Below are 25,219 nucleotides of genomic sequence, written 5' to 3' on the forward strand. Positions count from 1 at the left end.
TGTTTTTTGGAAGATGACTATCTTTTTTATGATTATTAAGAGACTCTGTGACCAAACAGCACCTTTGGCACAAAGGCCTCGTTGTCGCATGTGGTTAACTACAAACAAGAGATGAGCAGAAAGCTCTCAGTGAGGATTCTTCTGCTCAGTAAGCTCCGCTTTTACAGGGACACTAAAGAAACACTCTGTAACACAGGCAACAGCCTCCGGCCGCCGCAGCCTAGCCCTGAGCTCACCTGACTGGACTGTCAACGGCTAACCAGGCGTTAGGCTGAGCTGCTTAGGACAAGATGCGGATTTAACAGAACTGAGTTAAAGCGTTCTGAGTGCGGTATACAAGCAAAAGAAAAAAAAAATCATTCGTTCAAAACAATACAAAGTGAGTGGTCCTGAGTGTAAGGCAGTCAGTGGACAGGCGGTCAACCCAGGAACCTGAAGCGGAAGCGAGGTGGGAAACGAGACGGAGGACACTCCAGGGGCAACTGCAAACTGCACAGCCGAGGGGCCCGCACCACAGTGTCACAAAAACGCCGTGTCCATGTTGGAAATGAGTATTATTAGGAACCAGACATCAGTGGCTCAAGCTGAATCTTGCTCTGTCTAATTCTTACCAAGTCACAGGCTGCGTTAAACCCAGTTTAGCGCTACGTATTTTCAGACGGTAAACTTTTATCTACAAAACAGAAATACTCGTTCTTACCTCCTTGGCCTTACGGGTTGCACAAGACTTTTTAAGTCGTTATCTGCTCATAACGACCACCACCATCACCTCAGACATGACTTAAATTGGATCTGAGCGGACATCCGCACACCTAGACCCAGGAACCTAACGACCCAGTGCGCGCGATTCACCTTCGGGCTCGCGGATTCTCCTCCCGGCCGCCGACCTCCGCAGCACGCTCCGTCCCGAGTTGAAGAGGCTGGCCAGCTCGTCCAGGGGGCTGCCCAGAGGCCTGGAGTTCGGGGGGCTGCAGGGCACCGGGGAGGGGGCGCCGGGGTGGGCCTTCCTGTGGTCGGCCCAGGCCGCCTTCCCAGGTGAGTAGGGGATCTTGGAGAAGGGACTGCAGGGCGCCCCCGCCTGGGCCAAGTCCAGCTTCGGGGGGCCCTTGGGCGGGTCTGCGGGGACCCCGGGCCTTCCCACGCCGGGCTCGGGCACCAAGGTGAAGTGTGCGGGCGGCCGGGGGGCGGCGGGGGGCGCGGGCTGGGGCGTGGGGGGCGGGGAGGCTCTGTGCGCGCCGGGGGACACAGGCCGGTCGCCGTCCCCCTTGGGGTTCTTGGGGTGCTGAGGGGACAGGGGGCTGGCGCCCTCGGGCTGCACGGGGTACTTGAGGTTGGTCTCCAGGACCGGCAGCTTTTTCACCTCCAGGGGCGTCAAGGGCGACTCGTCGGACGCGGGGCAGCAGGTGACCGGGGTGGGGGGGAACACGAGGAGCGGGGGCCGGTGCGGCAGCAGGTTGGGGAAGGGCGCGGGGATGTCGCACGCGTCCCTGCCGGGCCCAGGCGCGGGGCTGCCGGCGTCGCCGTCCTCCGGGAGGAAGGGGCCGCGAGCCTCGCGCGGCAGAGGCGGCGACGCGGACGCCGCAGAGGCGCCCACCCCGCGGCCGCCGGGGTCGTCGGGGGGCGCCAGGTACTTCATCTCCTCGTACACGGCCTCGGCCTGCTCGGGGCTGCCGGCGCGGCCCAGCATCTCGATGTACACGGGCTCGGGCTCGGGCTCGCGCGCGGGGGGCGCGGGGACCCCCCGGGCGCGCTGCGGGCCGGACCCTCCGCATCGCGCGCCCCCGGCCCCGGCCGCGCCCTGCCGCGCGCCCGCGATCTCCTCCGAGGAGCCGCTGAGCTTGGTGTGCGGGCTCCTCTTGGGCTTCCGGGGCGGAATCTTCTTCATGGCGCTGTAGTCATCGCTGTGCGGCCGCGGCCGGGCGAGGCCTGCGCGAGGGACAGAGAGGGTGGCTGTGCGAGGCGGCCCGGCTGGCGGAGCCGCCGGGACCCCCGACCCCGAGGACCCGGCCTGCGCCCCTCCACCTCAGGGGCCCAGGTCTCCCCACACGGCCCGCCGCTGCCAAGAGGAGAGCGAGATTTGATCGTGCAGCTGCAGGACAACCCCCAGGGGGGACCCAAGCAGGCCCAGGAAGGCCAGCCGCGGGCGAGGGAGGGGCCGCGCTGCTGCTGGCACCTGCTGGCACCTGCGCTCGGGCCTGCCGCAGGTTAGAACTAAGTGACCACTGGCTGCCCCATCCTCACGATTTCAGAGACGAGGAAATGGAAGCCTAGGGAGGACAAGCAGCGCAGCGAGTTGGCCCCGGTGGGTGCCTCCTGCGGAGACGCCTCGGCCGATCATTCAGACTGAAACGAACACAGCCAACACCGACGCCCACAGCTACGTGCGTGGACAGACCAGTTTTCCAAAAAGGACCTTGTTAAAATTATGCCAAGGGCGAGTTTCACCACTAACTAATATATTTGAATCCTAACAGCTTTAACAGGGAAGTGAAGAGGCTAATATTAAAGAACTTAAGTGAGAACTTAAGTTGAAAAAAGGGAAAGTATTTAAGAAAACAAATGAGCATAATATTATTAGTATGAACTAACTTTCAAAGAGGCAGAAAGACTATTTAAATATGACTCAAAACATTTATTCATGTTTAAGTTAAAAAATTCTAAAAGACTTCTCTTTCTCATTTATTTACTATAAATTATGGAAGATTTTATTAAATCTAATTTCTCTGGACACTGAGATGTTAATTTTAGAAAATTACTGAAATATCAAAACTTCTCAAAAATCTTTAACTACTTTACAAATTTGGTCTTTTGTGAATCTGTAGGAATTCTTGATATAAATAAGTACGTCTAACTGTGCTGCGTTCCTGAGTGATTCAGGGCAGCTGGAGTTTTCTCTCATGACGACTGCACATGTGATGGGAGTCCCATCTCCACTTCTGGGGTGACAACTCCACTCTGAGGGTTAACAAGAAAGGCTTTGGAATCAGATAGACTTGGATTCACTTCCCACTACGGCTGTTTTTTTATGCTATCATTCTAGGCATGCCTTTAGCTGGTATTTATTGAGACACATTAGTGAATATACAGAAAGTGCGCCCCGCCTTCCTCTGCCCCACTGGGAGGTGTGTCAGACAATAAAAAAGAAGTAAAGAGAACAAGTGAGCAAATACTATAGCATGTTAGGGTGCGCTATGAAGTGGGAACCATTGGCCATAAAGGGTCACAGAATTGTGTGTTTGTGTGTGTTTGCAGGGATGGCACTGGTGCAAATTACAATTTAAAAAGAGGTCTTGATCAAATCTCTCCAGGCTTCAGTGCAGTCATGCATAATGGGGTGATATCAGTGACTCTCTCAGAGGTAAAACAGACACTGCATGTCAGGGCTGAGCTCAGATGCTGACACCCTGCAAGCATGGAACAAACGGCAGCCCTCCAAGTGAGAATGGAAAAGGACACAGTTCATTTTCTAACTCAGGGGACATCTTTGAATGCCAGTATATTCAGGGTTTCCCCCAAAGCAGCCAACTTTTAAGAGCACAGAATACCCAAACTGCACATTCTGTCACAGAAGAGCATTACCCCAGGCTTTCAACGTGCTAAGACACAGCCACTCGTAAGCTTCTTCCAGAAAGCCAGTGAACCAGACACAATTGTAATGTTGCTATTACAGGGTCATGGAGACCAGGGGAGTCTTGAAGAGACTATTAGCAGAAGCGTGACCCTCAGGAAAGCTCTTGGTGAGGTTTAAAGGAAAGTGAGGAAGACACTGGGTCCTGAAGGAAACATAAGCCTTTTTACACCTTTGTGGAAAGTTTAGCAACACTGTCACCTGCAGTAAAGTGGGAACTGGATGACACACCTGTGGACCTGGATGATGTAAGTAGGGAGGTTTTTAGGGTGTAAAAGCGGCCCCCTAGATTCTCCCAGCTGCCTACAGAAAAACAGATAATCTAAAGAAAGAACTATTAACTATAAAGGAGTTTGGACTTTCTGAGTTTGAAAATAAAGTTGTTTCTCACTGCCAGGCCATCCAGATAGCAAAAAGCTCTGAAGTTAAGAAATGATTTGTAAGCAGAGAATAAATCTCGGGCATTTTCAGGGAAACACGATCTAAAGATGAAGCCAAGGTGACTATAAACCCCTTTATTAAGACCTCAGAAAGATTTAAGGTGGCGCTTCACTGGACCCTTTCAAAGTAACAAAACCACAGGACTTCTAAGAATATCAAGAGTATTGCCCCACAGAAACCTTGCAGGTAAAAAAAAAAAAACAAAATAAAACAAACAAAAAAAGAAACAAAAAAAACATAGAGAAGAGATTATCTTAAAAAGATTTGTGGATGTAGCTTTTGACTAATGAAGTGGATTATAAATTGATTCATAGGAAACTCACAAAGCTTTTAAAGGAATTGTATCAGCTATGCCTTGAAAAGGGTAGAGTTAATACAAAATAAAGAGGCTACGGTGCTTTAAAATTTTATGAGCAGCAGTCAAGCTGAGAAAACTACCAGCACCAAACAGGAGTCACCTCTTGTGGGTGAGGAAATAATATCCAAAGGCAAGCCAAGATTCCAGAGCATGGCCCTAAGTGCTATGGAAAACACTTCCTAGACACTGGGACTACATCCTCATCAAGGCACAAACAAAAAGTAGTGTAGAGAACAGGTAACTTGTCTTCAGAGAGTTAGGGACAGTACTGGGGGAGCCTCCACCTAAGGGGCTTTACCCGAGCAGCCAGGATACCTGGATCTGATTTCAATGGTGTGATCTGGGCCCTGGACTGACTTGATGTGATGATGGACTGAGGCTCTGGGGGAGGGGTGGCATGAGTGCCTCTTATATTTAGGTGGGATGTGAATTGTTTTGTCCAGAGGATGGACTGAGACTGTCTGTACTTTCTGAAAACCACAGTATGTTCCCAGTCCTACCAAGGGGTAGAATCTATTTCACTTTTTAAAGCCTAGATGTGCCTTTGAGACTGCCTGGTGGATGGAAGTGGTGGAAGAGATGCCGCCTGACTTCCAAGGCTGGTTCATAAGGGATAATACAGTTCCCGCCTGGGGCATTCTCCTTCCTGGCGCATGTGCCTTTGACTCACTGATTCTCCTTAGAAAAAGTCCAGCTGCCCTGAAGCTACCAGGCTACTCAAACCAAGTGGAGGAGCCACCTAGACATAGAAATGGCCCAGGAGTCCCAGTCCCCAGATGTCTAGGACACCAGAGATGCAAGTGACTGGCTTTCAGGCGATTCCAGCCACCACCTGCAGCTTCATGGAGGACCTTGAGTGGCAGCCACTCAGATGAGCTCACTAGACACCCAGAACCTAAGACAATAATAAAGTGATGACATTTTATTTAGATATCTAAGTCTGGAGGCTGTGTTAAGCAACAATGGATAGCTGATATGATATTCCCTCAAGGCAAGCTTTAGATGCAGAGAAAAGTTTTTTTTGTATTAAATGATTATAAATGAAAGTAGCATGGCTTGTCAGGAAGTGGTTGAGAAACAGACTCTCTAGAATCTGACTGCCTGGGTCCAAAGCTCGGGCGTGTGACATGGGACAGGACACACACTGCTCCCTGACTCAACATCCTCATCTGGAGAGGGATGACAGTCTCTCTCCATCAGGTAGTTCTAGGGAGTGAAGACACTCAGCATAGTGCTTGGCACAGATTAGACACTTAGCAAGTGTCAGCTGTCACCACCATCATCATGTTATTACCACAGAACCGGAAATTAATCACGAGTTCTGCAGAGCGTGGTCTGGGGTCCCTCGGTATCGGGTCACCTGGGGTGCCTAACAGAGTGTGGGTAGCGCACTTCCTGGAATACCCCATGACTGCCGAGCTACAGTGTCTGGGCTGGGACCTGGAGCGCTTCCTTCTGCATCAGCCAGAATGAGACCACCACAGTCAGAGAATCAGAGCCTAATCTGGCTTCATGGCTGTTCCTGTGTGCCTGCGTGTGCGTGTGTGCGTGTGCGTGTGCGTGCGTGTGTCCACACAAGCCCTGGATAACTGTTCACTTGCAAGTATGCACTTAAGGGCTCTTCAAAATGAATTCACATGAAGAGTTTTCTTAACAATTTGTTTGAGTCCTAAGACTCACGGGCAAAGCATTTGGGACGAGTTGATGATGTCAGTGAGATGGGGTCAGGTGGATATTTCATGGTCACAGACCACCTTTAGGCAAGTCTTACTGTCCTGACAGTAACTTCAGGGACAAATGCCACATTCTCAGCCCTCTCATTATTTCTTAAACTTGACTCTTACCGGAGTTACTGTGTGATGACTTGTGTCATTTTTAAGTTCTGTTAGGAGATAAAAATTTTCTTGTACGAAATACTTCCCCTTTGAATTTTTTGCCAAGGCGTGTCAGTGACTTTGTAACAAGACACGAGTTATCGGGGCCCCTTCTCACTCAGACTGAGATGTCTGCATATTAAATATGTGAGAAAAAAGAAAAGAGAAGCTTGTATATCAAGAAAATATTCATACAGCTCCATTTCCCGCAAAACACAGTTTATATACGTAAGTACAAGAATGGGTTAGCTGTGTGGCTTAATTTGGAAATACTGTTAGCTTCCTTTTTTTTTACTGTCTTGTTTATATATTTATTCTAGAATAGCATTTGGACCACAGTAGGCACTTAATAAATACTCATTAAGAACAAATAACTAAATGTTAGAGAAATATATTTCTTGTACTGCTTTCATGAAAATAGAATTCGCTTCTCATCAATCAATCAAAACGAGCTCAATTTGGCAAGATCCAAAGTGTAACCCTTCATGTTTGCTGACTTATTTTTCACAGAAGCCCCTTTATATTTTCATCTAACACCTGAAATATGACAGAAATGAGGTTCTCCTTGAACGCTGCCCTGAGAGCGTGTCACTGGATGTAACAGGAGAACGTGACTGTCTGTTTCACAACCTGTCCATTCAACACGTATGAATTCAGTGTATTCCACGAGCCTGGCCTCTCCCCGAGGGCCTCAGAGACCAGGGGGAAGAAAAATGGCCACACGGATTATGACAGAAGCGGAGTGACTGCATGGAGAAGAGAGCGCCAAGGAGCACAGGGAGGCTGCACAGTGATGAAAAAATATGGATTCCTCCTCTGATGTTATGTGTAAGGGCTGGGCTACTGGAGCGTGAAGGAGGGTGAGTGAGGAGGTCACGTGGCCAGGGTTCAATGTTGGAGCCTACAGCTGCCCAAGAGAAACCTGACCATCCAGTCGTCGCTGTGCTGGGGAGAAGGCCAGCACGCTGGATTTAAAGACTCGACTTTCTAGAAAAGCTCCCAGCTCAGAGCTCCCTGGCAAAGAAAAAGTGAAGTGGGGACCCTGGTCTTCCTTTCCTTGTCTCCGTTTGCAAAGAGCAACCCCAGACTTTTAAAAATCAGACTTTCAAATAGTTGGCTCCAGCTTGTTAATAGTTTGCAAACAAGTGTTAAAATTTACCAGCCCATAAAACTGGTTCCAGCTTTTCAGGCGCAAAGATAGTGAAAAAAACCCAAGCCCACCGGCCCGCCTCGCTTTACGACTCCGTGTTTATTGGATGAAAACCTGAGAGAGAGGTGCGTGTGGAGGGCTGGACTGCAACGCACCCTGACCACGGGCTCCTCCAAGACTCTTGGCCTTCATTCTCCGCGGATCTCTTTTCACCTGACAACCTTCTGAATGGATGAGCAGTTTTACTTGTGAAGGAAAAGGTCTTGAACTCTACTGGTGGTTCTTGTTCTTGTGAGGAGTGTTCACAGAGCATTTTTATCAATGAACAGATTTCCTCCCTAACTTTTGCAGAAGAAGGATAATTGTGGGACCTGTTACTAGGCGCAGGAAAAAAAAAACAAAAACTCAGTGTTGCCCTGGTGATAGAAATAAGAATTTGAAATCAGTGCTGTCTGCTAGAACCTTCTGGCAGGATGGGAAGTTCCACACCTGCAGCTGTTGAGTACTTGGAACTAAGGACTGAGGCACTAAATTTTAAATTTTATTTAATTTTAACTATTTTAAATTTAAATGGCACAAGTGGTTAGTTGCGACTTTCTGGACACCTTCAGCATGAAGGTGGGAACAGAGCCACTGCTGACGACCTGTTTATTGAAATCCAGGGCACTGCTGATCTGAATTTAAGTCTGATTCCGAAGCTACAAAAACTAGCCGGCGCACCTGCTCCATCCCATCAATCAGGTGAATTTTTTATCCTTAAAGGCCCATTTAAAGCACATGCCCAAAGGCAGGAGTTCGCCCGCAGCCGCAGGAGGTGCGTGGGTGGCTGCAGGGAAAGCAGGATGAGGAGGAAGGACAAATGCAGCAGATGCTGAAGAAGGAACCAACAGCAGCCTCCGAGGTGTGACATCCCCTGGGGCGGGGCTGGGTGGGGCTGGGCGGGGAGACACCCAGAGCATCTCAGAGCCGCATGGGAGCTGAAATGAGGTTCTGAGAACCTGCAATTTATACAGAAGTCTTGCAAGTCTAGTGGTCACATAACGCATTGTAAACAGCAGCCTTAGGAGCTCCGCGCCTTCTCGCAGTAGCTGGAGTCTCAGCGTTCCACACCTGTGGCCTTTCTTGCTTCCTCTTTCTAACCATTCCCCCCCCCCCCGGTCATTTGCTTTTATATAGATTTTTATCTCCTGTGGTTCTGGAGTGACTTTTTTAAACTGAGGGGTTGTTTTGTTTTGGGGCTGCACATGAGAGAACTCAACTTTATACTCAATATTTTCTCTCCTTTCACACTTATGTGACACACTGGCACCTGAATTTCTCCGAAATCTCAACTCTAGGACAGGTGAACATTCCCTGTGCACACAAACTGAAAGCAATTTTAGACTTCCTGGGTATTTTGAGGCCTCCTTATCCAAACCTAGGGTTTATTTGGTGTTCAGGTTTGGGTGGCCTCCATCTTCCATACAGTGCAACTTTCGATCTTTTTTTCGTATTGTTTTTTTTCCATTTCTCATGCCGTCTTGAGTCTTTATTTCACATTTTCCCATCTCATCAGGCTTAGCCTTTGAGATGTGGTCTTCCTTCCCCAATATGCCCCCCAGTCTCCTGTTTCTCCCCATCTTTTTGAGATCTGCACTGTAAATCCACTGCACTGGTCTGCAAGTACTACTGGTGGAAATGGGACCAGCCTGCTTTCTCAGGGAGTGTACACGACCCGCATGGACTCCGGATCCCTCCTGGTTTGTGGAGTCCTTTGGGAGAATGGGAGAAAGGCGTGTTTCTGTGGACAGCCCTCGCTTTCTGCCCAAGCTGCCATCGCTATGCACCCGAAGACTGTCCTCCAGACGATTTCTCTAACGTCATGTTCCCCTTTTGTCATTGTCCTTGTTACCAGCGATGCTAAAACTCACACACTTGTACTCTTCTCCCCAAAGAGATGAATTTTTTCTACCTCTCCACCTAAGCATTACCATAAGACTTTCTGAATGATTCTGGTTTGAGGCTCCTCATTCAATGCTGAAGTTGGGATAAGAGTTAAAGAAATGATACATAAGTAGCTTTTCCCTAAGAGGCTTAGAGATTTGAATAAATATTATTTATATTTAATGATTAAAGGGCCCCTGGCAAGCCGACAATGGATTTAATTTTATTAAAAATATATTAGGGCAACATGACTGCCATGGGCACTCCAAGGCTGGAAGAAAGTCAAGCATCTGCGACTGAGTGGGGTGGGCTCCTCCCTGCGGGGGGGGGGGAGGGCGGACCCCTCCCTCCGAGGGTGGACCCCTCTCTCCCTCCCTCCCTCCCTCCCTCCCGAAGCTAACCTTCACCTGCCGAGTCGCTGGCTGCAGCCCACAGGCAGGCGCTCACAGCCTCATAGGAGGCGCTCAGCCGCGTGGTGGGGTCCCTCTTTGGCTTGGGCGGAGGCTGTTTCCGTGGTGACGGGAGGCCACAGCTGTCATCGAGGCCAAACACCGAGTGCAGAGACGGAGACCGGGTGGACGCGCCAGCCAGGGACTGGACCAGACTGTCCACCACCATGGGGACGGGAACGGAGCTGCAGTGGAAGTGCCTGGGTCCACCCTTGTCTTCAGCTCTGGAGGAGGGTAGGAAGCAGACACACACGGCCCCACCAGAGAGACCCAGATGCATTATTCAGACGGTAACAATGAACCAGTTCAAGCAGACATAATCAAGGCTTTTTGGTAAAGAGCTTCCTGCAGTGGCTGGAGGATGCCTGCTGGTCACGGCACACGGGGGAAAGCCTCCTGCCCTTCCAGCCCCGCTTCAGGATAAATACGCCCGCAGGACGCTCATCATGAGCACTTAGAAAACATCTCACACAAGCGCAGACGTCTCAAGGAGGGCCACGTGTGCTCTCAGGCATGGGCTGAAGGAATTGTTCACACTCTGATTATTAAGCAAATCAAAATGCCAGGATTTCGATCTGAATGATAATTTCTGGGAAATCCATCTTAATAGAGAGCTACTAACGCATCAGATACTGGAGGCCGGCACTGCTTCCCCTTGCAGAGGTGGACACACTTTACTTCAGACTATCAGAGACTCACCTTCTCCCTGTCTCTCTGTCTCTCTTTTCCTTGCCACCTAAATTCCATCAGCAGTTATTTAATTATGTGCAGAATTATTATTTCTTTTCTATTACTCCATCTGGCTGCCCCGTGCCCAGGGAGCTGCGGGTGTTCAGTAAATAAATAGGCAGATGCTTCTTCACTTAATTTTGTATCGGGCAAATGAATACATAATGAAACTGAGAAATTGGGGTGGCTGGTTAGCTCCAGCAGAGAAGATAATAAATATTATTCTGGAAGTCATATAAAATTAATAGATATCTGGTTTAAAAAAATTCCTCTGGCTTCACATGTCAATGTGATCATGTGCCAAGGAGATGCCAATGTGCTCTTTTACATGCAGTCTCTGAGCGTTTGTTTTTGTAATTACATCTCTGTGCAGCAGGGCACCAGCAGGGCTGGGATCCACTGCGAGGCCAAGTCAGACGCCCGTGTAGAAAATGAACTAGCTGAAGATGAAAGCATGGCACTCAGTGGATAATTTGTTTTCCCTGTAATGTTTAATTACAGTTTTCCGTACAAAGGGAATTTTTTCAGTATTTAATCACTGAGATGTCTGAAGCTAATTAGTGAGAGATCACCATTTCCGCTTTAATAAAAAATCCTTTGACACAGGCGGTCAAGGCGAAGGGGAACCGTTTTCTGGGAGAAACCACTAGACTTTACCAAGTTCCTGGGGAAAAACAAACATCTCTCTGACAGCAAATTAGGGCAGAAAGCACCCAGGTCCTTGGCCTCCCGGGGAGGGCTGTAAATCATGGGTGTCACAGAGAGGCAAGAGCGCTGAAGTGGAGAGGGGCCTGGTGGGCCCCACGTGTCTATTCCAATCTCAGCATCCGTGAACTTCAAAATAACACCTTCCCCAAAGTGCTCCTCCTTGGCAAAGATGTGGGCCTCTCCCTAGGGAAATGCAGCGCATGCCACTGTTGCCTGATTTCACCGCGCTCACGGTTTTGGCGTGGCGTCTCCACTCCGGGGAACTTCAGATTTTCAGAAGTTCCTGTGAGTCAGCCTTATATCCATGACACTTGCATAAAGATGGAGAACCCAGCTGTACATTTTCGCTAAGACAGAAATATTAGATGCCTTAAAACTGTGCTTGAGATGGTAAGAGAGGCAAGCATTGTAGGGGAATCAGTTATTTTATGTGATTAACTAGCACACAGGGCATCTATTTCACGGAAGGAAGGCCCAGGAAAAGCATCCTTTCAGATGTCAGGGGGTCTCACCTAACACACCGTGATTGCACACAGGCCTGTTCCTCTCAGTGCCAGCACATCTGATGAACTCTAGGCCAAGGGCTAGTTCCTTCGGCATCTTCCAGCTCCACGGGACCTGCTACAGGGGTGGCTGCAGGCGCACACAGTCTGGCCTTACCTCTTGGCTCCTCCCCCTTGCGTGGTCCTGGCCTCCGCCTTCTCTTCGTGGAAGGTCACGTTCACTTCGCTCCGCAGCCGGTCGTTTTCGCGGGCGATGTCCGAGGCGTTCTGAACCACCAGGGCGTCGTAGGTCTTCAGCCCCATGTCCTCTGTGACCTGCAGGAAGCTCCTGATGGACGTGACCTCCTGCTGCGTGATGCTCCTTTTCTGATGCAGATGCCGGCGTGCTAAAAACCCTCTTATAACTTTGGCAAAAGAACACAATCACGGGTCAGACGTGAGAAGCAGAAGCAAGAAACCCAGAGGGACAGCAACAGAAGTCACTGATACATTCACGTCCGGGCAGCTATGAAATAAAGCGTATTGAACCCAGACTAGGACTTGACTGAAACACTCTAATCTTGTGTTAAAAAGAGATACCTAAATTCAGTGATGATAACACTAGAGGCAAAAGTCCTCACCCCGGATGAGATGGTGCAGGTAATGTTATAATAATACCACATTTCTTGTGGTAACACAGGCCGGACATTGACGGACTGCATTCAGATCAGTGGGAACGAACAAAGTCCACACCCAGAGAATTCTGGGTGGAGCTCCGACCAGACCCTTTGGGGAGGTACTGATCACGCTTTGTTCTAACAGATTCTAACAGAAACGCCTGAGGCTCATGAAGCAGGCTTTGCAGACGCTACACACGTATTACCAGCAAGCCTGTGTGCTGCACCTCAGAAACGGACACACGGTAACTGACTATATACTTCAATTAAAAAAAGACTGTGACTCAACTCCTAGAAAGACTAACACTGCCTTTACGACTCCAGGAAGACACTGTGTAGAAATACGGGGCATCCTTCCTGCTTTCCGGGGAAGCAGGGCCAGAAGGTCATGCACGAACTGGGGGGAACAGGTGAATGAAGACATTCTGAAAGCACTGATATGTCAGTAACAGATGTAAGACTTGAAAATTAAAATCACGCCCACCGCTTAAAGACACTGCCGTGAACTCTAGTCCATCTTGTTGGGCACAAACTCAATGATCATTAACGTTCCGGTGTCTCCATTTTGTGCCCAAAGGAAGAGAAGCTTAGTGAGGCTAAGAAAACAACTCCAGGTGAACACAACCAGCAGAGGCTAGAGGTGGATTCAAATTTCTGTCCTTATGAGACCAAACTCTGCTGACCAGCCATGTAGCTGCAGTCTGTAGCTTTCAGGGAGCAGAGCTCAACAGGGAGGTCGCAGGGGAGCACATTTGGGATCAGTATGAGGAAGAACTTTCTAACAGTGAGCACAGGTTGTAAATGCATCAAGCATCTCCTGGGAAAGAGAATCAGCTCTCAGCCCCTGGGCACACTCAAGAAGCAGGATGGCCCCTGCTCAGGGATGCCGTGACAGGTGCAGGGCGAGGAATTCCAGTTCGGGCCACTTGATGCTAGGACGCATCCCTTCTAAGTTTCTAATGGTGGAAGGAGTTGTTTGGATTAAGGGAAGAGCTATAGCTGCAGGGAAAACCAACACATGTAGCAAAGACACTTCATTCACATCTGGAGGGGACATCCCTGTAAAACGTTAAGTGCTTTCAAATATTCCCTGGCTACAGGACGGCAACTGCGCGCGTATCTGCATGTCTAGGATATTCAGACGCCTTTCCTTGAGCGGGATGTGGAAAGTTGGATACAACTTTCTATACTTTTGTCTTCAGAGGCAAATAATAAGCAGACATCTAAAACGCACAAGGCTTTTTTTTTTTTCTTCAGACGGCAATACTAAATGTTTAGTTCCTTCGAAATGCGGTTGTATCAACTGTGAAAACAGCCGTGCTGAACTAATCTAAAAGAGAAAATAATTAAACAGTAAAAGGTACCATCAGACTTTCAGGAATATAAAATGCGCAATAAAATGCAGAAGTGTTAACCAGGTGACAGGCACACCGAGGGAGAGAACTCAAATTGGCCTGCTCACTTGCTCATTCTTGTTACATTAAAAAGACAAACTGAGACACTGACTTTCGGAAAATGAGAGTGAGGGTACATTCAAGACGTTTAATCTCTTGGAATAAAGGGAAGATTAACATGGACCCGCCAGGCTTCTGACTTCCAACTACAGCCAGACCTTCACTGGCTCCATGTTTACCCAGGAATCCACTGTCCTGCGTCTGACTTGGTTTTCCCACACTTCGTGCTCCCAGTCATCAAAAAGCCTTTAAAGTTGTTATACCAGTTGCTAAAAGGTGGTATCTTTTATAAGAGATAATACAGATACATTTGCCACAAATAGATAATTGATACTTGTTCTTTCTGACAATTTCACGGAGGATGGAGTGAATGCGTTACAGTCAGAGGGGAACTTCTGTTAGGAATAATTTGAAGTTGAAATGATTAAATTTAAGATGGAAAGTTACAGCTGTCTTCCACCCAATATTTACAAAGAAAAAATGAGAACTCTAGAAAAACTGGAAATGACTCCAGATGATACAAATTCTGAGGAAATTTCATACTAGCCCCAAGTACTGAAGCAACAGCTCCAAGAAATGTAAAAATAAAAATCAATAATTAACGCTTTGCATTGAAGAGCCTGTAATTTAAAAAAAAATGCTTTGATAGCCATTGTTTCATTGATGCAATGGTAAGTTACGGTTTTTATCTTGACGCCATTTTTTTCAAAAAGCATTCTCGATTTTTGTCATTAGAGGTGAAGATGGAAGCAGAGGCCTGCTCACTTCCTGTCTTTCAGGTCCGTCGGGCACAGCGATTTGGTATTTGTAACCCACTACGAGAGAAATCTCTGGTGGGCACCCCGAGGGAAGACAGGGCACACACACATCCTTCACGCAGGAGGATTCCAGGGGAATCTGACCCCCGCCCTGTGTGCGTGTGACGCAGGGCCCGGTGGAACCCTCAGCTGACCCCGTGGCCGAGGGGCCGAGCGCTGGCCTTGTGAGCGGTCCCCCTTGCAGCCTGAGCACGGTTATGATTTTTAGAATGTACCCATTTTCGATGGTCACTTGGGTTTCAATAAAAAAAAATTCTACATGGACGTCCTCAAAGTCAAAATGAAATAGATACTGTCTGCTATCAAAGGTAACAGCCCAAACATTATCACCCCTTCACGAAGGAAAAACGAAGGCAAGGATTTTCCCAAGGCACAGCAGAATGACAGCGAGGAGGTCTGGCTGCTTGGGGTGGCAGTCCTCCAACTCGAGCGGACCCGGGAGCCGGCTCTACAGCAGCACCTGAGGGCCACGTGGTTTTGCTGTTGGTTGGTTTTGGTTTTTCCGTCACTGTGGGTTGAAAGGCACGCTCTTCTTGTCCTGTGCTTCTTGAAGGATCAACAGGCATGAATATTTTTAAGGTGAGGGAAAGGCACATTGGTCTTGTCCTGTGCTTCTTGAAGGATCAACAGGCATGAATATTTTCAAGGTGAGGGATGCATAAATTAAAAGATATGTGTATCCCCTCTTCCAAATCATGACTTAGGTGAAAATTTGATACAGAATTGCAGACGGAATGACCACCAAACAAAGCAGGAGCCAACCCTGCACACTGATTTAGAGAGGCAAATAGCAAACTTAGCCATAAAGCTCCCTAAATTCCTAAATCTATTTATTTGCCTGAATGTAGTGTCTAGCCCTAACCTTAACCCTAACTCCAACCCTAGCTAACCCTAGCTAACCCCAGGGTTAGGGACGGATGGACACAGTGCTGGGTCAGGGTCCACTATAACGCAGGCATCACGAGCATTTAAACTCGGGGGTGCACTAAATGATTTTGTATTTCACACCTTAACAAAGTTCAGAAGCGTTAGCGTGGAGTTGTTACCTTTCTGGCAGGTGATAACTTTTCTCTGCAGCTGCAGGCACAAGTCATTTAGCTGGTTGGCATGCCAGTGTTTCAGAAACACTTTGCAAACTCCGATCTAAAATGCAAACAGCAGGAAAACATTTAACAGCACGAAGATGGGGACATAATCAGGCAAGAGAATCTTCCAGAAGAAGATTAGAAGAAACAAACCTAACAAAATTAATTCCAGTACATCATCCTTATTTTTTTAACACGATTACATTTAGTTAAAATCCCAAAGGGTTTGTTCTAATAAGTATGTTTGCTGTGCGTACATGGTCACTAATGGTTGCAAATACCCAGACACTGCAGTTGTGGTTGTACTGTGTGGTGCAAGAGACAAACACTGGCCCTGACCCTTTGTGGGAAGAGTCAACCGTTCCTGTGAGTGAATTCCCAAACTCCAGGGCTAAACCCCGTCTTGCCTTTCACAATCCCTTTCTTTCTTTGACTCAAAGCAGGGAGGCTGAGACTATGAAAAGGAAACGCGAACACACAAAAAGACCAAAACCAAAACCAACACAACTTAAAGCTGACACACAGAATCGTTGCAGTTGTGTTTTCCACTACACCATGTATATTATACATTAGAAGCTTACGCAACTGCAACTACAGAAGCTCAGCATAGAAGTGGAAAGTCTCAACAGTCGCCCCTGAGCAGTCGGCCCCCAAATGCCTGCATACCCGGGGGCTGTACGATGAATATTCTCATGTAGGATTTTAAAAAGGGAATTTCAGCGTGTACCAAATCACTTTTTACTAAAAGCTCCGCATCTAGGTAAGCCTGTCCAAACGTGTTATTGATAAGGACAGCTGCCAAAGAAAATTCTCAAAAACATGTGACAGCAAGCCGCATCTGTGCATCGTGAAAATAGGTTTCTTGTGCGTCACGTGCATTTTCCAGGAATTCATAGGACCGCAGCAGGCGTGAGGCACGCCCTTCACAACGATGCTCACAGCCTTTGGGGGGGGGTTGCAGACGCAAGTAACTGCAGGAGAGCTGGGACTGTGACCGAGGGACGCCATGGAAGTCAGAGGCGAGGTTCTGTTAGCTGAGGAGCAGACACTGTCCAGGCAAAGCTCGTGGTGCATTCACAGTCCCCCCCTCGGCGCTCGAGACAAACATCCTGAAAAGCAGAGGAAGACTAGCACGTGTGTCCCCAGGACAGAGCCATGCCACAGCCTGCGTCAGCATCACAGGGACATGTAAAGTGGGCCCGGACGCGCACCGTGAGGTGCCAGGAGGGCCCATCGGTCAGACTTGCCTTCAGAGGGCTTGGCCAGAGATGGTCTGTGAGGCTCTTTGCAGGGAAACTGAGTTTACTCCAAACACAGCTCGTCACGCCTCACCCTTCTGTCTAGTTCTCCCCATAGCCATGATCTGCTGTCTTACTGAAACACACTTTTGCATGAGATCGGAACTGTGTGTCCTGGCAGCCAGGCTGGTTGGCTGGATGGACTGAGCGCGCTCTCGACCGCTCTCCTGTTTGGGGGCTGGCTGACCACACGTGCTCCTTCATTTCCTTTTCTTTCAGTCAGTTGAAATCCGAGATAGTCTTTGGAGTGGGCGGCCACAGTGAACTGTTGCTTTTCCCCCATTGTATTGCCATTCTCTCTTCCTAGTTATTTTCCACAATTCATTTCTTTTTCCTTCCCATCTGCTGACTTCCTTTGGCAGCCAACAGGAAGAACAGTTGGTCCTGTCTGCGTGCACCGCGGAGCAGATCTGAGACAGGCGCTGGGAGGAGGCAGCGTGTCATCTTTCTGTTCATTGTCGACTCACTGCAGGAACCCGAATCCCAAAAGCAAAATCCATGCAAACCTGGGTTCCAAAATGAAACTCCAGAAGACTTTTGGGCACCAAAGCTACAGGATGAGGAGAATCAGCAGTGACCACTGGGAGAGCTGATACAGGGCAGGGCACACCCCAGGGACGAGACCACCGGCATGGAGACAGGAGAACTGGGTTCTAATTCTACCCTCTTCATTCAACAGAGACCCTTGGCAGGAAGACTGCGGGACGGGATGACTAAGATCTCTTCTAGTGGCGTTTCTAACAACCATCCAAAACCCAAAGTGGGTTTACCTTGAGAGTTGTGCTAGATCTGGGGATACGGAAGAGGTCCTCCCTCTCAAATGGCTCCTCGTTTACTGGGGAGGGTCAGCAGTGAGCAGACCCAGCAAGAGCGCATGCTCGGGGTGATGCCAGAGCCACGCCCACGGGCCCTCGGAGAGGGAGTGCTCACCAGGATGGGCCAGAACTCACTGAGATGCACACTGTCTAAGCTGGTTAGTCTTGAAGGACAAACAGGAATTTTCCAGGGTTGGGGGGAGATAAACGTGGGACAGAAAAACTAGGCAAGAAGCAGAAAACAACAAAGTCGCCTGATGCACAGCCGTGTGCAGAGCGACGGGGGAAGAGACTGCAGGTCCGAGTAGGGGCCACATCGTGAAGAATAATCCTGGAAACGTGGGGATTTTCCTGCGAACAACATGTACACAATGGAAGATTTAAAGAGGATCCTGTCTACATTTAATAAAAATAATTTCGAAATTGTATTTGAAATTTATAAAGTTCCTGCTGAAATGTGGCTGGAGAATGGGCTGCTGGGCTTGGCCTTATGGGGCGGGACACTGTAACGCAACGAACGACTTAGGTTTGGAAGAGTCTACGGCTGTCGCTAATCCGTTAGCTGACTGCTGTCAACCCTTCACCCACTTCCAGGAGTGGAGCTTTGATACCCATTCCTCTGCCTCCAGACGGGTCTGGATGACCTTCATTTGTATCTCCAGAGCACACTGTAAACGATTCTTTATTTCTCTTATTGTGCCATGCCGTGCATTTGCCATTACACATATATATTTGTATCTCCTGAAGATTATGAGGACATATTCTGGAACTTCGTAAGTGGTAGGACTGCGGGGAAGGTGGATTCAGATTAGAAACAGATGATGAGGAATTGCGAAGTCCTGGTATGAGATGAGTCATAGTGACAGATGATCATGTCGTCAAGGAGGGAAATACGGTGCGATGGACAATGAAGGCAGAAGCCAGACCCTGAGGTCATTCAGCGAGCTGGGGGTGAGTCATGGAAGTCGACAGGCCATAGACCAAGAGATGGGAGGAAGGAGAGAAAGAACCATAGGACAGGAGGCTGGGGAGCGATGACTCAGCCGACCCTCCCCTGCACTCACACGAGGAGAATGAGTGAAAGAGAAGCCCTGTAATAGAGTATTTTCAGGGAACAGCCAGTTTTCAGTTTACAGATGGCCGCTCACTCGGAAGGGGAGTAAATATGGATGAAAATGGGTTTTACTCCCCAAACATTAGGGATTTCATAGTAGCCGACAGTGGCAGTTAAGAGGGGTCTGAGTGTTTCACACGCGATCTGTGAGTCAGGCCAGACTCCGAGGGAGGAAAAAGGCGACTTTCTGGGGTCGTTATGCCCATGAAAATTCTCCCTCCCGCAGTAAAACCAAGGGCTTTGTAAGTGAGGGGGGCTTCTGGGCTTCTGAGTCGGTGGGGGTGGGGGGGAACGCTGAATCCACGCTGCAAGTGTCCTGCAGAGACACAGCTGCAGACTTCGAGGCAGCGGCCGGGTGCGGTGCCCGCATTCACAGCCAGGGGGTTTTAACAGACTCTTCACTCAGCTACTCGGGTGGACTTCACAGTTTCCAGCAGGCTCGCTCATCCATTCATTCATTCGTTTTTAATTTTTACTGTTTACCGTATGACTTCTTGGCAGATGACCTGTATTTGGAGATGCTCACTAGAAATCTGAGCACTTGTTTGGCTTTGCCGGCCTTTTAGAGATGCCATGGCTGTCGTTGACACTTCTTCTGTCCTTGAAGAATGAAAGTAGCCACTCAGTAGTATTTCAGATTCCTTCCTCAGAAACCATTCTGAGTAATACATTTTAGTCCCCTGCTCTCACCGACGCTAAAGATTAGTGGGACATAAACCTAGGAACCTATCTTCACCAGGAAAACCCGGACAAGATCACATGGATTCTAACTTTCCAGGGATTTACATTGTCTGTTAGTGACACTGGCTAAGGGTCTGATTTTGTGTATGTAATGAATTCACGTACAGTTACTCTGTAGTCAGTGCCGTGAATCAAATCCAACAATTAAGGCTCGCCTGCCTGAGACCAGACGTTCAGATCACCAACAGTCTTGATCTGGGTTGCGTTCTCTTACAAACACACGTTCTCACAGCCAGACAAGGAGAGGCTGACCCGTCCTCCCTCCCCGTGCCCTCCCCGACGCAGCGTTCCTATCTGAGATTAAAACCTGAATGTCATCCTGACTCCTGTGAAAGTAAACCATCTGTGAATTAGAGTCAGCACCATTTTTATTCGAAAACAATCAGTTTTCTTTTTCTTTTTGAAGTGACAGATTTTAAAAGATTAAGCAAAACTGTCATGGATGACTTCATAAGTTTCAGTTCCCGTTTTCCAGTTTTCGGGGATATTTTCTTAAGAGGTGTAGGCTGTGGGAGCACAAACAAGGGCTGGCTGGACCATTGCTATGGGGCAGGGTGGCCTGGAGGCTGAACTGGAGAGGCAGCGAGGGCACCTGGGGGTCCTCCGCCTCCAACTCCTCACCGATTGCTTCCGATCACGGAGATGCAGACAAAGGAGGAGGGCAGGGACCCACACTTCCTGTTTCCAGGGCAGGGGGTGCGCATCACTGGCCTCACCTTTTCAGGGACACCCACCACGTGACCACCCCTTGCTGTTTGGGGGATCGTGGGCAAAATTACCTTCAGAGTGATCTTTCTGAACATCAATCTCATTATGTTACTTTCATGCTTAAAATTATTTAATAGCAGGTCATGATTTTCAGGATAATGCTCAGATTCTTTTGAAATGTTACTAGACTTCCTATCGCACGAGCCTTCTTCAGTACATTCCAGTTTATCTGTTCTCAAACTGAATCATATTTCTTACTGTTCCAAAATGGGAACTTGCTTTTCCCACCTCCAGCCTAATATAGACTATTTATTTTTCCTTCGTACCTTTCTCTAAATCATCTACTAGATAAGCTCCTGTTCATCCTTCAAAACACAGATGGCTTCACGAGCTCTCAGTCTAGCGTGTATCTTGTAAATTAAATTCATTAAAACAGCTTATCTATGTCACTAATAGACCGTGAGATATCTCCAGAATACCACCGAATTCCTGGTTTTGTCATTATTGGTCCACCTGTCTGAATGTTCAGCTTGACTGTGAAATACCTGTAGGCTAGGATAATGTTGGAAAAATATAAAGGTCATAATTGGCAATCTTAATATGTGAAGGAAAGCAGACGGAATGATAAAATGGGGGAAGCGGAATTTCAAAGAAAGCGATTTGAGTGGACACTAGCTGTAATGTGAACTCAGATATGTGAGTTTTAATTTATTTCAAAGACTTGAATCTTTAAAAAGTTAAATCTATTGAAACTATATGGATTCATTCATTTTATAGAAACGCACCCAGTGCTGTTCAAGAAACAGAGATGTTAAATTCCGTATTTCTGGTGCCATCACAGTCTGGTGTAGGATCATTGCAAACCCAAATCTAGAGCTTACCGCGTCCTCTAATTCTTTACCTGCTCGCTGACTCACCTTGCATACAGCCTCCAATTTATCAATGTTCCAGAAACCTTCACTGATTCTGTACTGCCTGTAAGCTCAAAAGCATACTTTTGAGTTTAGTGTCCACAGCCCTCCATAATATGCTCTTTCCTCACCTCGGAAGACCTAACACTTTTTACTCCTCTAAAAGAGGTGCCATTGATCCTTATTCCAACCCCCCCTCCTCCCTGAGAGCAGACAACCCGAGTGAGACCTGTGCAGGCAGGGTCCCGGGCCCACAGCTCCTGACGCACAGAGCTCTCACTGATGACGCCGCCGCGGCCGCCACTGTTGTCAGCTGTCCTGCTTTGTGTCTGGGTCTCTAGTTACTGCACGGATTTCATTCATGATACTTTATTAATTATATTTCAATGAGAAACGGTTTATGGGGAATGCTTATATTTTTCCTGCAACATGCTTTCTCTTTGTTATTACAGATAAAAAAATTAGTCTTTAAAAAGTTTAATCTCCCTTGCTCTAAAAACATCAGCACTATTCAAATAGATATGTCCTGTTTAAAGCCAAGATGCATAATGTCATAACTGCATTAAAAGTATTCAGCTTCTTTCACTGCAGTGTTAGAATTTCAGACAAGATGCCCCGGTACCTCTTAAAGTGCCCTGCCAGTGTCAGTCTGTTCGGTTTCTAAAATAGCTTTATTTACAATGATAAGAACAACACACACTTTCATGTGTTTTGATGTCTGTGTCACTCTCCCATCAGACTTGTTTTCCTTCCTGCTGATCTGAGATGTCACTGTGCTCCTTTAAAGCACAGTTCATTCTGCTTTCATCATGCAACATACTTTCCGTACCTCCCAGGTAATCCCTTCCAAACAGAAACAGCCCCCCAAACCCCAGCATGTCCACATGCTCGCTGTGAGCCGTCCTTCACACATTCCTGCTGCCTTGTCATTTCACATAGTGCTTACATGCATTGTATCTCATCTCCTTCCTGGCTTTCTGGCTTCACATTAATTCAACTACCTACCTTACTATCTGTCTGTTCTATTCATTTATTCACTTATCATCTATCCATTCATCCCTTCATCCATCCACCATCTGACCCTCCCTCCATCCATCTCTCCATCCCTCCCTCCATCCACTCTTCCATCCATCCCTCCACCCACCTATCCAACCATCATCCTTCTATCCATTCATCCCTCCATCCCTCCCTCCATCCATCTTTCCATCCCTCCCTCCATTCATTCATCTATTCCTCCATCCATCCCTCCCTCCCTCCATCCATCCACCCATCCATCCTTCTGTCCATCCACCCACCCATCCATCCCTTCATCACTCCCTCCATGCATTCATCCACCCATCCATCTGTCCATCCTTACATCTATCCATCCAACCATCCATCCATCTACCCATCCATCCATCCTTCCATCCCTCCCTCCCTCCATCCATCCACCCATCCATCCATCCTTCTGTCCATCCATCCACCCATTCATCCCTTCATCGCTCCCTCCATGCATTCATCCACCCATCCATCTGTCCATCCTTACATCTATCCATCCAACCAACCATCCATCCATCTAACCATCCATCCATCCGCCCATCCACCCCTCCATCCTTCCATCTCTCCATCCACCCATCTATCCACTCCTCTATCCCTCCATCCCTCCATTCATAAATCAAACATTTGCCAAGGGCCTTCCTAATACCAGCCACTGTGCCAAGCTCTAGGACCACGAGGATGAATAGAACATGGTCTATCCTTTCAGGAATCTCAGTAAAACAACCATTTTAACTAAAATCGATCTTTCCCAGGTTTAATTCACATATTTCCCCCATTTGCGTCCTTGATTCCTGAAGTTTCCACAGAAGACCACAATTTTGCCTATTTCTGTTTATTACTAATATTTTGGTATTTTACATTTTCATGGTAGAAATGTTCTAATGTTCAGTCTGGCTCTGAATGTACTTTTAAACATCCTCAAATGATACATTTGGACTAAAACACAGTTCTTTTCTCTTTGTTATAAATAGACTATTCTTGAAGTTTAGCTTCAGCGCAGAAAAGATAATTACAGCCACACGCATCTAGCAGAGCGCTGTATCTTCTGGTATTTGAAGGAGGTGGTTTGGTTCGAATTACATATAATTACAGGTTAAGAAAAATTAATTACTCTCACCTAGAGTGGTCTGACCTGTACAGCAAGCACTGAGGGATGAAACTACTATTTTGAGCGTAGCAGTGAATTACTCACTATGGGCGCCTGCGTGTCACTTTATTACGGGAATCGTATCAGTGTGGTCAAGAACGCTTAAAAGAGAAAGCCCCTGTCCTCCTCCCAGAGTGACCCACTGTGAGAAGCAGCCAAAGCCAAACCCTAACGAGGCCGCTTGGCCCCGAAAGCTCAGAGGACGCCGCAGGGGTGAGCACGAAGCACCTTCAGTCTGTCTTTCTAACAAAACGGCCTCAGTGGTGCGGACGACGGTCACCTGCCGCACGGAGCGTGTGTGACGCGTGAGCAGCATCAGAGGCGGCGCCGCGCCCGCCGGGCTTGGGGCGCGCTGGGGGCGCGCAGCCCTCGGCGCCTGCTGCCCCGGGAAGGGGAAGGCTCCCGGCCCTTCGCCCGGGCATCTGGTCTTACATGGCTCATCCTTAAGAGTGCGTGTAGATATTTTTTAAAAAACCTCGCTTTCCTAATTCCCCAAACGTTTGCTCCGTGGCGTGTCCGCGGCTGCTGTGCGCCGCGCCCCGTAATCCGGCCGAACCGGCTCGCGCGCTCTCCTCCCCGGGGGCCGGGCCCCTCCCAGCCCCTCCCAGCCCCGAGCGTCCCGCGCGCCTCTGGCCGCCAGGCTCGCTCTCGTGAGGGGGGGCCGGAGCACGGCCCGGTCTCAGCCAGCGGGCGAGCCACCCGACGGGCCGAGCGGGAGGGTCCCGGCCACCCCCAGCGGCCCCAGCGGCCCCTGCCCTGCCCACGCTGTGCCCCCTCACCTGGGCTACTCCTCCGTTAGGTTCGCTGCCTGGCTTCCCGGCTCTGGTCTTGTGTTCCAACAGTACATTTTTTCATGTTTCAAGCATAAATCAGATCACGCTGACACCCTCCTGCCGCCCTACTGATGGCTTCAGGTTGAGCTTGAAGTAGAACACTGCGCTTTGCTTGCACACGTTCCGCGGGCTCTGGCCCCTGCGTCCCTCTGAGAACCCATCTCAGCCGGGAGACTCTGCCCAGAGGGTGAAGTTGGTTCCTGATGCGCAAAAAGCCCCTTAGCAACAGGGTTCGTGGCACATGACTGTGAGGGCTTGCTGAGTGAGCACAGGAAGACTAGACGGCGAACAAGAGGTGGAGCTGGATTCGGCCCGGACGTGGCCGCCACCCCCCCAGTGGCTGTTGAGAGGCCAGGTTGTCCAGGAAGGCTGTTCACTGAAGGGCCACCAGCCACTGTGACAGCTAAGAATCTTTTTGTCTCCCAGGAGTATTCTCTGACTTACTTCTCTCTCTGGGTGGAGGAGGGTGACGGTGAGATGACAAAGGTCGAAGAACACTGCCCTACGGCGTCCTCTCTCCCCTTCTCACCGGAGCCCAGGGCTCCACCATCCTGCCCCCCTCAGCTCTCCCGGGCAGCCTCCCCCTTGGGTCTGGCACTCCCTGCTCCCACCCCAATCCTGCATCCTGCCCCATCATGTCACTGGCTCCTTCTTGCCCTCAGAGCTCAGCCAGAGCCTGTCGGGTTTGGAGACACCCGTTATGATCACTGCCACCTGAACTAGGGACACTGTGATTGGCCATCACGGGGTCTGCGGTGGTCCCCTCCAGGTGAGGGATTACAGGAACCTAACCTGTAACTATCCGTTTACTACTTATGGCCCCCCCCACCCCCACCCC

General features: G+C 48.9%; 1 protein-coding gene across 1 annotated transcript in view; it reads right to left on the bottom strand.

Moving 5' to 3' along the window:
* The window catches only part of LOC140694342 (unconventional myosin-XVI-like), a 126,484-nt gene that overhangs the window by 53,400 nt on the left and 47,865 nt on the right, over window positions 1-25,219 (bottom strand). Inside the window, exons 7-10 of the mRNA XM_072957620.1 lie at window positions 15,738-15,834; window positions 11,921-12,167; window positions 9,776-10,047; window positions 853-1,926 (exon numbers count right to left, since the gene is read on the bottom strand). Of these exons, the coding sequence (XP_072813721.1) occupies window positions 853-1,926; window positions 9,776-10,047; window positions 11,921-12,167; window positions 15,738-15,834 (1,690 nt within the window). The remainder of the gene's footprint in view (window positions 1-852; window positions 1,927-9,775; window positions 10,048-11,920; window positions 12,168-15,737; window positions 15,835-25,219) is intronic.

Source organism: Vicugna pacos, unplaced genomic scaffold, assembly GCF_048564905.1.
Source record: "Vicugna pacos unplaced genomic scaffold, VicPac4 scaffold_21, whole genome shotgun sequence".
Lineage (NCBI taxonomy): Eukaryota > Metazoa > Chordata > Mammalia > Artiodactyla > Camelidae > Vicugna > Vicugna pacos.